The sequence below is a fragment of the Argopecten irradians genome, chromosome 1, assembly GCF_041381155.1.
Source record: "Argopecten irradians isolate NY chromosome 1, Ai_NY, whole genome shotgun sequence".
NCBI classification, from domain to species: Eukaryota; Metazoa; Mollusca; class Bivalvia; order Pectinida; family Pectinidae; genus Argopecten; species Argopecten irradians.
Window position 1 is genome coordinate 120,001 of NC_091134.1, and position 13,908 is coordinate 133,908.

The following is a 13,908-nucleotide window of genomic DNA, read 5'->3' on the forward strand; positions in this document are numbered from 1 at the left end:
GTGGTGGTGGTGTTGTGTGATGTGGTGTGTGTAGTGGTGGTGTGTGATGTGGTGTGTGGTTGTGGTGGTGTGTGGCGGTGTGTGGTATGTGGTGGTTTGTGTTGGTGTGTGTTGGGTTGTGGTTGTGGTGTGTTGTGGTGGTGGTGGTGGTGTGTGGTGGTGGTGGGTGTGTGTGTGTGTGGTGTGTGTGTGTGTGGTGGTGTGTGGTGATGTGTGGTGTGTGGTGGTGTGGTTTGTGGTGGTGTGTGTTGTGTTGTGGTTGTGGTTGTGGTGGTATGTGGTGGTGGTGGTGGTGGTGTGTGGTGTGTGGTGGTGGTTGTTTGTGGTGGTGCAATGTTGTGGTGTGTTGTGGTGGTGGTGGTGATGTGTGGTGGGTGGTGTTGTGTTGTGTGGTGTGTGTGTGGGTGTGTGGTGGTGGTGGTGTGTGGTGGTGGTGATGTGTGGTATGTTGTGGTGGTGGTTTGTGGTGGTGTGTGGTTGTGGTGTGTTGTTGTGGTGGGTGGGGGTGGTGGTGGTGGTGTGTGGTGGTGTGTTGTGTGTGTGGTGGTGTAGGTGGTGGTGGTGGTGTGTGGTGGTAATGGTGTGTGTGGTGGAGGGTGTTATTATTTACCTGGTTAACACCTTTTATTTGTATATGTTTCAGGTGCCTCCCAATGTACAGTGACTGTCGCAGTTGAGTGTATCACTTGAGACATCTGAACTTTATCCTAACAATGAAGACCCTTTGGTGGTGTAATACAATTGGTGGTTTATATCCTGTGGCTATGGGTACCACATGTTGTGCCGTGTCCCCCTCAATGCCATTCCTGTACCGGAGGCACTGCAAACTGTGTGCAGTCAGGACTGAGAGATATTCCTAAAAATATTCCAGAGGAAGTTGAGGTTCTTGATTTCACAGGAAATCAAATCACCGATTTTAATGAAGCAAGTTTTCAGTCGCTTCCAAATGTTCAGTCATTAAGAATACCGAACAATGGTATAAGTCATATCATGGCGGACTCATTTCAAAATATACCACATCTAACACAGATTGACCTGTCATCCAACTCCATTACAGCTATACAGGACGGAGCTTTTCAGGGATTGGATGAATTGTCTATTGTAACATTAACAAACAACCATCTACTGCGACTCGGTCAGCCATTTGAGGGCCTCACCTCACTATCATCTGTCTACCTCGGATTTAACCAGCTCACGGAAATCGAAGAGGATGACTTTCAGACAAACACTATGATACGTATGTTGGACCTCAGTAACAACCAAATCAACCGGATACATCCAAAGGCCTTTAAGAATCTGGAACGCCTGCGTTATCTCATCCTCAGTAATAACGCGTTAACACACACTGTGGACTTAGACTTCTCCAGTAACATGCTCCAGCTCATTGACTTTACCAAGAGCCAACTTAAGAAGGTCCCAACAGGCATGCCATACTCAGTTGCTGACCTTCGTCTTGGCAATAACATGATTACCGACATTGGTGATGATGCTTTCAAAGGAATAAGAAATCTGCGTCTGTTGATGTTGGAGAATAACATGTTAAAAAACATCAGTTATCGAGCCTTGAAACCTCTGAAGAACCTTAAAGAGGTGTGGCTTAGTAACAACCAACTCTTCTATATACCTCAGGGCTTACCCACTAACCTGGAAACACTCTACCTCGACAACAACCACGTCTATGAGATACAGTCTCACTTGTTCCTTAACCACTCCAAGCTACGAATAATCTCTCTTGAAATGAACAGAATACAAAGAATTTACGGAGAGTCATTCAGAGGTCTTCAAGGCGTTCAACAGATCAATTTACAGTTCAATGATATATCAATGATCCCTGACGGCACCTTCTCTGACCTGTCGGCACTGACAACGCTTCAGCTATCCCACAATCCACTCACCAGTGTTGACCATGGGGCCTTCCCTCCACAGCTGAACTCTCTGACGCTGGCAAACATTGCCTCCCCTACAGTGCATGTCAGTGAACAGTTTGTCTCAGCCTTATCCAGTATAAACACTCTAAACTTTATGAATAGTCCATCTTTGGTGTCCAGTACATTGGCTATTCTGGTCAGTTCTGGAGTCAGACTGGAACAGGTGATGATCATGAATCTACAGTATAATGAAATCCAAAGTCTGCCTGAAGCTCTGAAGGAATCGTTTGGCAGTTTACAACAGCTGTTACTAGATGGTAACCCGTTCCATTGTGATCGGGATCTCATCTGGCTAAAACAATGGATGCTAGAAAGACAAGTTTCCTTCCACAACACTAATGAACTTGAGTGTGCCATGCCAGTCCAGCTGAGAGGAAGAAAACTTGCTGATCTACCAGACATGTCATTTGTGGCAGTCGTGGCTAAGACGTCTGAGGAAACGTCCCCGCAGAGACCTGCTGTACAAGTTTCACGTGTAGCCTTAAAGGGCGATATTGTAAGTGTGGAGAAGAGTTCACCACAAAATAGAGGTAATCCAGTAGGCGAGACAGCAAGAAATACAGGAACACAAGCTGCTCAACAATTAACACAGCCACAAGAAACTGCGCCTTCACGTCCCAAGACAAATCCCAAGGTCAAAACTAAGACTGAAAAAGCAAAAAAGAAAGGTCGAAAAAGGAAAGGAAAGAAAAACAGGAAGAAGAACAGAAAGAACAAAAAAGGTAAAAGAAAGCGTCGCAATAGAGGAAAGCGTCACAATCAGCTGCATGCACTTCGTCGTAGGAGATGCACTCGGCAATCTGATGGCACTATTGAGTGCTGCCGTGTCTTAAAGAATGGAAAGCAACGATGCCGCAATAAACGACCAAAACAAAAATCGAAGGTCACTCCTTCCCCTTAGGTATACAGATGCACTGTACAGATATGTATCAAAGACTTTCAGATAAAGAAAGCAGAATCATATGGTAGCAGATTTAGAAGCATCATTTTATGTGATTTTTTATCTACTGAATATACACCTATGAGCCTTGTACTAAGCATATTTTTATCTGTTGTATAAAGTGTTGCTTTAATACTTTGATATTCAGATTTATTTATCCAGATCACTACAGAGCATAAGCTAACATCTGTACCAGATTTGCAAGCAGATATTCATCTGTTGTTTGAACTTTTATCTAATATATTCAAATTAACAAACATCACATTAACTGGATTACATTATTTAAACTATATCTAGAACAACACTCCCATATACAGATTTATGAACTTTGCATCTTATGTAAACAACTTCATTTCCATGTGTACTTTTTCACATTTTCTTAGTATTTGAATAAGCAATTCAGTGCTCTTGCAAAATTACAGAAAATGTGTATTTCGCAAAAACGAAGTAATTTACAGTAAGTATATTTTTTCATGTGTTACAAAAGTGTTGATACAGCACTTGGCCATTCAGATCTATATATAGGAGCATTTCATTTGGTAAATTATCATGTACATTGAAAATAATGAAAATCATGCTATTGTTGGAATTTTTAGTATAACTTGAGTTCATTAGATTAAGTGACTAGATAACAAAAAACTTCAATGATATAACTTTTAATAATATTTAATAATTTTAATAAAGTTTAATTATGACATTAATGATTTCTTGAAGTGTATTGTATATAATATTAGGGCATATGGCCCTTAATGCTTCCAATTTTTAAATACTGTGCAATTTCGAATAGAGCACTAGAACATTCATTTTGTTACCATGGAAATTTATGGCCATTGCTAAGTTCAAATCACACAATGATTAAACCATGTAATACAATGAAAACACACATTCATATAGTATATTTGAACCATACAAGATAGCTACGGTGTTCCATAGAAATTGGTTTTTAAAAAGTGGTACATACCACAAGTTTGCCGTTTTCAAAAATCATATACCGTATTCGACCCAATAATCACCAAAGGCATTTAAAAAATTGAAGCAAATAAGCTAGGGGCATTTAATAAATTTGGACTAGCCTTTCATAAAATTGTTCTACAAAGTAAGCAATAAATCAATTTGTAAAAGAAATCAGTAAGGAAGCCAACACAGTTTTCATATTTTCACTTTGCATTTAATTTGAAGTAAGTGAAATTAAAGCCTAACAAGAGGCCAATGGTACTTAAGTCATCTGACAACTGAATTAGCACAATTCAACATAGTCGTTTAAAGATTTTAGCCTATTTGACCCCAGAGACCTTGAATGAAGATCATGGTCATTCATTTGAACAACCTTGGTAGCACTTCATCCTAGCATGTCACAGGCCTAATAACAGGTCTGTACGCCTCTTAGTTATTTACAAGAAGTCATTTAAAGGTTTAAGCCATTTTGAACCCTGTGGTCTTGAATGAAGGTCAAGGTCATTCATTTGAATAAACTTGGTAGCTCTTCATCCCAGCATGTCGCAGGCCCAATATCAGGTCTCTAGCTATAGGCTTCCTAATTATTCTCAAGAAGTAGTTAAGATTTTAACCTATTTTACCCCTGTGACCTTGACTGAAGTCTTTTAAAGATTTTAGCCAATTTGACCCAGGTGACCTTGGGCGAAGGTCAAGGTCATTCATTTTAACAAACTTGGTAGCCCTTCATCCCAGCATGCTACAGGCCTTATATGAGTATAATGGGCCTTTCGGTTCTTGAGAAGTGGTTTGAAGATTTCATTTGACCCCTGTGACCTTGAATGAAGGGCAAGGTCATTCATTTGAGCCAACGTGATGGTAGCCCTTCATCCCAGCATGTCACAGGCCCAAACTCAGGTCACGTGGCCTCTTAGTTATTCACAAGAAGTTGATTTAAGATTTTAGCCTATTTGACCTCTGTGACCTTGAATGAAGATCAAGGTCATTCATTTGAACAAACTTAGTAGCCCTTTGCCTCAGCATGCTACACGCCAAATATCAGTACCCTGGGCCATCTGGTTCTTGAGAAGTCGTTTAAAGATTTTAGACTATTTGACCCGTGACCTTGAATGAAGGTCAAGGTCATTCATTTTGACAAACTTGGTAGCCCTTCATCCCAGCATGTGACAGGTCAAATATTAGTGCCCTGGGCCTTTTGGTTATTGAGAAGAAGTCGTTTGAATGAAGAATTTACGCATTGAGGACAGGGACAGCGCACGACAACAGACGGTCCATGATGACAATAGGTCATCCTGACCCTAATGGGTCGAATATCTCATTTGCTAATTAATTTTCACAAAAACAAATGAACAATACCAAAATTTCCAAAAACCTAGAACTGATTTTGTAACTGAGGATTTCCAAAGTGGTACCAATGTGTCAAACACCCCTCAAAATCCTTATATACACCAATTTTCACTGGAATTTGAACCCTTATGCTAAACCATAGCTGTGACCAATCAGGTTTTGTTAAATTCTGCTAAACTGTTAAGTCAATGGATGACAGACAAAACACATGCAGGTCGATAGATGACAGATTCAGCACGTCACTTAATATCTATCTGTATGAGGTAAGCTAAATAATTATCATAAGGTTATAACTTTCTTTAGGTTCAAAAAGTACACAAGCTTAAGAGTCCAAATAGCCAAGTCAGCGTTCAACTAAGATTGGTTTAAAACAATCTTTGAGGCTACAAAGGTTGGTTTTATATCATGTTGCCTGATTCTGGTGAGGTCTGTGTAATACATTGACAGAGGCTGGCCAAGTCAACTCAAACAACAGATGTATAAACATTTTCTTTGGTGTAATGCACAGGCACATCCTGAGATAAACACTAGTGTGTTTCTCACCATCATGGGAATTTTCTCCCCAGTCAGTGGAATTCCTCAATGTTCAGTATGTAATTGGAGATTATCTTAATGAAAACATAACTTAATATCATCACCAGACTTCTCACATTACAACCATTCAGTTTTAGGCTCAGAAATCATATCCTGTACAGATTTTGGTACATATTCAGTATTGCAGTAGGATTTTCACATTGCTAGCACAATTTACTTGTTTTTGTCCACATTATGTAATTTTAAAAAGTTCAGAAAGTCCCGCATTTTATATTTTAGTATCAAATAATTGTCGTCTTTTTTTTTTTTTTTTTTAAACATTATGATTTATAGAGATCCATGGATTAAGTTTCAGGATACCCATGCAAACTTTTGATTAGTTTTCTGTCAGAGTGCCAACTGTTATTGTTATTGTTATTATCAAAACATACATGATTAAGCAGTATATGCCATATTTAGTTACAAGACATTGTTTGGATATTTTAACCATTTTTTAGAAAAATATAAAATTGAAATGACTTGGGATAAACATATGTAGTAGGTTCCCATGATTCAGGGCAATTTTCCTTTTACTACTGAAAGAGGTGACCTTACTAGATGTCCTCCTTACTACTGACATACACTTACACTTCACTGCAAAGTATTCAAGTGCTTAGAGATACATCACCACTCAGACAATTCAAAAGAAAGAAAAGCAAGGCATACTTTCTTACCAAATAAATGTTTTCCATTACACAAGATACATTTTATGGACTGATAAAAAAGTTTTAGCTTGCTAATGAGTTTAAACCAGACATTTCAAGTAGTCCACTTAAAATTATCTTTAATAAAATCTAAAGTGTCCTTGTAAACTTTACTTTTTTTCATTAAAAATTATTTTAAGATCTGAAAAAAGCTGTAAACGATTGAAAGATTGAAATCGGTCATCTGACTATAAAAGCTGTACTTCCCTATTCAAATCTTCAGAATTCAGTCACCAGACATATCTAGAAACCATCATAATCTTTGCCTATATACAGTAACATGACAAATGTCTTTTCTTTTCTGAAGTCAGTCAAAAAACACATATCTTATATTGCATACAGTCAGTCATAAGACATGCATCTTATATTGTATACAGTCAGTAATAAGACACATATCTTATCTTGTATATAGTTAGTCATAAGACACAAGTCTTATCTTGTATACCGTCAGTCATAAGACACATGTCTTATCTTGTATAGTCAGTCATAAGACACATGTCTTATCTTGTATAGCGTCAGTCATAAGACACATGTCTTATCTTGTATACAGTCAGTCATAAGACACATGTCTTATCTTGTATACAGTCAGTCATTAGATAATGTCTTCTCCTGTATATAGTCAGTTATAAGATTCATGTATTATCTCGTATACAGTCAGTCATAAGACACATGTCTTATCTTGTATATAGTCAGTCAAAAGACACATGTCTTATATTGCATAGAGTCAGTCATAAGACACATGTCTTATATTGCATACAGTCAGTCATAAGACATGCATCTTATATTGTATACAGTCAGTCATAAGGCACATGTCTTATATTGTATACAGTCAGTCATAAGACAGGCATCTTATTTTGTATACAGTCAGTCATAAGACACATATCTTATATTGCTTACAGTCACTCATAAGACACATGTCTTATCTTGTATACAGTCAGTCATAAGACACATACCTTATATTGCATAGAGTCAGTCATAAGACATGTCTTAAATTGTATACACTAAGTCATAAGACATGCATCTCATATTGTATACAGTCAGTCATAAGACACATCTTATCTTGTATACAGTCAGTCATAAGACAGGCATATTATATTTTATACAGTCAGTCATAAGACACAAATCTTATATTGCAAAAAGTCAGTCATAAGATACATGTCTTATCTTGTATACAGTCAGTCAAAAGACTGACATATCTTATATTGCATACAGTCATTCATAAGACACATATTTTATATTGTATACAGTCAGTCATAAGATACATGTCTTATATTGCATACAGTCAGTCATAAGACACATATCTAATATTGTATACAGTCAGTCATAAGACACATGCCTTATCTTGTATACAGTCAGTCATAAAACACATGCCTTATCTAGTATACAGTCAGTCATAAGACACATGTCTTTTCTTGTATACAGTCAGTCATAAGATAATGTCTTATCTAGTATACAGTCAGTCATAAGACACATGTCTTATCTAGCATACAGTCAGTCATGAGATACATATATTATATTGTATACAGTCAGTCATAAGACACGTCTTATCTTGTATACAGTCAGTCATAAGACAGGCATCTTATATTGTATATAGTCAGTCATAAGACACAAATCTTATATTGCATAGTCAGTCATAAGATACATGTTTTATCTTGTTTACAGTCAATCATAAGACACATGTCTTATCTGGTATACAGTCAGTCATAAGATAATATCTTATCTTGTATACAGCAGTCATAGGACATGAGGTTTCCTGTATATTTCGTATACATGCATTTAAGCAAGCTTTATCCCTTATTCAGTCATCAGATATATACCGTATTTGACCCAAGTACACAGGTTGCTTAAAAATTGAAGCAAATAAGGGGCCGCTTCATAGAAACAAGATTGTACTAGCCTTTCATAAAATTATTCTACAAAGTAATCCATAAATCAATTTGCAAAAGATATTAGTAAATATTTCCATTTGCTCCAGACTGACGCTATATAACCTTACCAACCAAAAGGGGAATTTATGGTATCCTAATTCTCCTATAACTTCCGTTGGTGTAGTGATATGCATAACATCTATTGTGGCATCATTCTGAACGCCGTCACGACGTAATGACGCAATGCACATTTTTTGTGCATACTTGTGTGCTACCGGAATGAAAAACCCCAATTGCTCTCAATTTCGTAGTTGTGATTTTAAAATGTTGAATAATCTAAAGATGGACATATTGATTAAAATGTTGGAAGTGTACTATGATTTTATGGTCATTTCCATGGAGTTATTTTTTTTTACCACGAATGATGTCGGGAGTTCTAATGACGTCAGAGGTACTTATGACGTCACCAGAGGCTCCATGACAAGGGCTGCGGGGAATTTGATTTGGTAATAGCGATTACATTGTACATTAGGCCTACAGGTTGGCTTAAATATAATATAAAATGGAAATATAAGCATTAAGTTACCTTCTTGGGGGATTTATGGTCCTATAATTCTCCCAGGATTGCAGACAAATTAATCATAACGCATGTTATTAAATTTGTCTGCAATCCTGTGAGAATTATAGGACCATGAATCTCCCAAGAAGGTAATTTAATGCTTAAGGATGTATTCTGCGGAAGTTTCAGTCCTGTTGAAGTCTCGTTTCGACAAAGATCAAAGAAGTTATGAGATTTTCAAATATATTTTATTAATATCTGTAGAAAGTTGCCAGATGCAAATTTTGTCAAAAAATTACATTTCTATTTTCAGTAGATTTTTTTGTACAGGGATTTTAAGAAATGTCCCATTTGGCGGCCATTTTGAAATTGTGTCTTTTCCTCTTTGAGTAGAGCCATAGTTTAACCATTTTTTCCTGAAATCGTTTTTACTTAAATCATCACTGCACCAGCATTTTTACCTGTATTGAGCTAGTTTTTGCTGTTAATCTTTACTATGTTCGTGGTTATCAAAATATTGAGCATTATTGCGTGAAGTGATACGCTTTTGTCACTTTATTTTTACATTTAATGGTAATTGAGCACTTGTATTTTTTACTCTAAAATACTAAAAAATAACACATATTCAAATGGGGCAAAAAAGTAAGCACACTGACACCCCCCCCCCCATTTTTCTGCCTAATTTAGAAAGAACAACCCATTCCCTATTGATATGCAAAATATTAACAAAAGTTAAATACCACAACTGTTTCTATAAAGGGTTAAATTTGGCAAAAATGGCTGAAAATAGTGTTTTTTGTAGCTCAAAATTAAGGGGTAGGGGTAGCATATGCTGATATTCCGAGAAACAAGAGGCCCAGAGGGCCTGTATCACTCACCTGGTTTGTAATGTCAAGTAATGCTCTGAATACAGCTTCATTGTTTCTTTTCTGAAGGAATTTTAATATTAACCATTAAGTCCCCTATTGGGCCCCACCCCTCCTGCCCCCAGGGGGTCAGAGCCAAAGTTCTGTTCTCCTTCCCCCAAGGATTTTTATGGCCAAATTTGGTCACAATCCAAGCAAAACACTAAGACAAGAAGCGATTTATAGGATTTACCTCTATTTCCCCTATTGGGCCCCAACCGTCCTGCCCCCGGGGGGCCAGAGCCAAAATTTATACAAGTTCTGTTCCCCTTCCCCCAAGGATGTTTGTGGCCAAATTTGGTTACATTCCATGCAGAACTCTATGACTAGTAGCGATTTAAATGATTTACCTTTATTTCCTCTATTGGGCCCCGCCTCTCCGCCCCCGGAAGATCAGAGCCAAAATTTATACAAGTTCTGTTCCCCTTTCCCCAAGGATGTTTGTGGCCAAATTTGATTACAATCCATGCAGAACTCTAGGACAAGTAGCGATTAATAGAATTTACCTCTATTTCCCCTATAGGGCCCCCCCCTCCTGCCCCCGGAGGGTCAGAGCCAAAATTTATTTAAGTTCTGTTCTCCTACCCCCAAGGATGTTTATGGCCAAATTTGGTTACATTCCATGCAGAACTCTATGACTAGTAGCGATTTAAAGGATTTACCTCTATTTCCCCTATTGGGCCCCGCCCCTCCTGCCCCCGGGGGGTCAGAGCCAAAATTTAAACAAGTTCTGTTCCGCTTCCAAAAAGGATGTTTGTGGCCAAATTTGGTTACAATTCATGTAGAACTCTATGACTAGTAGCGATTTAAAGGATTTACCTCTATTTCCCCTATTGGGCCCCGCCCCTCCTGCCCCCGGGGACCAGAGCCAAAATTTATACAAGCTCTGTTCCCCTTCCCCCAGGATGTTTGTGGCCAAATTTGGTTACATTCCATTCAGAACTCTATGACTAGTAGCGATTTAAAGGATTTACCTCTATTTCCCCTATTGGGCCCCGCCCCTCCTGCCTCTGGGGAATCAGAGCCAAAATTTATACAAGTTCTGTTCCCCTTCCCCCAAGGATGTTTGTGGCTAATTTTGGTTACAATCCATGCAGAACTCTAGGACAAGTAGCGATTTAAAGAATTTACCTCTATTTCCCCTATTGGGCCCCAACCGTCCTGCCCCCGGGGGGTCAGAGCCAAAATTTATACAAGTTCTGTTCTCCTACCCCCAAGGATGTTTATGGCTAATTTTGGTTACAATCCATGCAGAACTCTATGACTAGTAGCGATTTATAGGATTTACCTCTATTTCCCCTATTGGGCCCCGCCCCTCCTACCCCCGGGGGATCAGAGCCAAAATTTATACAAGTTCTATTCCCCCTCCCCCAAGGATGTTTGTGGCTAATTTTGGTTACAATCCATGCAGAACTCTATGACTAGTAGCGATTTAAAGGATTTACATCTATTTCCCCTATTGGGCCCTGCCCCTCCTGCCACCGGGGGACCAGAGCCAAAATTTATACAAGTTCTGTTCCCCCTACCCCAAGGATGTTTGTGGCCAAATTTGGTTACATTCCATGCAGAACTCTAGGACAAGTAGCGATTTAAAGGATTTACCTCTATTTCCCCTATTGGGCCCCGCCCCTCCTGCCCCGGGGGGACCAGAGCCAAAATTTATACAAGTTCTGTTCCCCCTCCCCCAAGGATGTTTGTGGTCAAATTTGGTTACAATCCATGCAGAACTCTAGGACAAGTAGCAATTTATAGGATTTACCTCTATTTCCCCTATTGGGCCCCGCCCGTCCTGCCCCGGGGGGGACAGAGCCACAATTTATACAAGTTCTGTTCCCCCTCCCCCAAGGATGTTTGTGGCCAAATTTGGTTACAATCCATGCAGAACTCTATGACTAGTAGCGATTTAAAGGAAATGTTGACGGACGGACGGACGACAGACGGACAGACGGACAGACAGACGGACGGACGGACGGACGCCGCGCCATGACATAAGCTCACCGGCCCTTCGGGCCAGGTGAGCTAAAAATATGACTCTTATTAATCAAAACTTAAATATTTTTAAAGAAGACTACAGGAAAGTAAATTCTTCAAACTTCCATACATATCAAACATCTCATTAGAAAATTGTAGCTTTAAACTCTTGTGTATATGGTCAAAACATCAAAAATCCCCAAAAAAGATTTTGTCCACTTGGTATCTTTGAGTGACAATAGCTCAAAAATAAGCACACCAACATATGTTTTTCTTCCATTTTCTTGTATGGTATGAACTTCTATTTCCAGAAATCTATATGAGAAAAAAAGTTTAATACAAGAAAATTTTGACTTCTCAGAGGTGTACATCCTTAATGAAACCAACATATTTTTTCATATTTCAAGTCTGCATTTAATTCGATGTAAGTGAAATTAAAGCCTTAGAAAAGAGGGAGGGACATTTTTTAGTCAAAAAACTTAGAATGTAATCAGTCATGAACTACAATATTACCCTGGATTTAGTCATTTATTCATCAGTAATATCTTGCATAAATACTCATAAGACATTTTTTACATATCTTATAGCATGTGTCATATCTTGAATTCAGTCTAGTTATGAGACACATGTATTATCCTTTGTTCACTCTAAGACACAGGTGCTACCATGAATTCAGCAACAAGACATATCTGATTTTAGCTACAAATCATTCATCCTGTACTGATGTCAGGACAGGTTTTATCCAAAGTTCAATTATAAGACATAAGCCACAAAACAATGCTATCTCACACTGTAATCAGTTATAAGACACATGTCTTGTTATAAGACATATCCTTATAAAGATTTCTATCAATTGTTTTATTCTATAATTTTCCTTCGTCCACATGGAGCTTGTATATTAGTCATCAAACACCTGGTTATCTTGTAGAGAGTATCAGTCTATGTTTCTGTAAACATGGCTTGGTTTCACTAGTGCTGACATGTGTTATGTGCTTCAGTACATATTTGAGTGCTAACACAATCGCAATGTTGCTCTACAATTCAACAGAAAAAGAAAAAAAATCCTCAGTACCAACTTCTATTCTGTAGAGTACAAGATAAGGGAGATAACTCTAACGACTCCACCTGCTTTTCAGTAAGATTTACATGTTTACAAGATATCATCACGATCATCACAAGCAACTGTCATTTAGATGAGAGGCTGAAAGTAAAATGTGGAGCTGTACAAGTGACTTGTGTTGTTGTACTGCACACTCTCACAAACTCCAGTCTAATACACACAGAAACATTTCACTACTAATATGTACAAGCAGATAACTCTTACAACTTTACATAAACTTATGATCTTCTAGATACAAGATCTAAAACCATATAGACAAACTATCAAGAGCATCAAAAACAACTGTATGTTTGTGGAAGAGAGAAGTTCAAGGTCAAACACTGAAGCTGACTGATTAAAACTAAAATTGCTTCATAAAAGAATTCCAAGCAAAACAATATGTTGCCTACAACATCAATCATCCCACAGAAACAATATCTGATAACACTGACTTTGACACTTAAGCTTCTGTACTAAAAAGCAACCCAAAGTAAATACTTTTAGTCAAGAGGATTTGTCTTTAGCTCAAGTTTATTAAGCTGAATTGAAACTATTACAGCGAAATAAGTTTTAGGCAGACAATATTTTTTTTCAATCTAACCTTTGTTGAATCTATTACAGAACAAAAATAGCTGAATAAATTTCATTTTGCTACCACATGTAACATACAAGTATGTACTGAATGATTCCTTTATACAGTAAAACATGCCTTAGTGACCAAGACAACCTGCTTAATAATGCTTCCAAATGGCCAATTTTAACACAATTTGCCCTGTGGAAGTACACAGGACACGTAAACATGCTGCACACCAGACATACTCTTGACCTCAGGAGTATTGCTGTACATACTTGAATGCTGAATTACAAAGACAAATCCTATGATCTACATATATACAAACATAAATGCCTACCTTTTGCTGCACAAGGCTGTGCCTTTGCTCCATCTCCTTGCGCTCTTGACTAGCTTTGGCACTTAACTCTTCCACCTGAAAATAAGATGAATTTTATCAAATCATAGGCATGTTAAAAAGTTTCTTTGACAATATTCCATAGATTAATT

The 13,908-nt window shown here is 38.0% G+C and overlaps 2 protein-coding genes across 2 annotated transcripts in view; one reads left to right on the forward strand and one right to left on the reverse strand.

The window, feature by feature from the left end:
- Positions 1-3,003, forward strand: part of LOC138314358 (leucine-rich repeat-containing protein 15-like) — a 10,652-nt gene extending 7,649 nt beyond the window's left edge. Inside the window, exon 2 of the mRNA XM_069254661.1 lies at positions 644-3,003. Within this exon, the coding sequence (XP_069110762.1) occupies positions 991-2,829 (1,839 nt within the window). The 5' untranslated portion in view covers positions 644-990 and the 3' untranslated portion in view covers positions 2,830-3,003. The remainder of the gene's footprint in view (positions 1-643) is intronic.
- Positions 1-13,908, reverse strand: part of LOC138314347 (arf-GAP with coiled-coil, ANK repeat and PH domain-containing protein 2-like) — a 97,966-nt gene that overhangs the window by 43,585 nt on the left and 40,473 nt on the right. Inside the window, 1 exon segment of the mRNA XM_069254653.1 lies at positions 13,760-13,834. Coding sequence (XP_069110754.1) covers positions 13,760-13,834 — 75 coding nt within the window.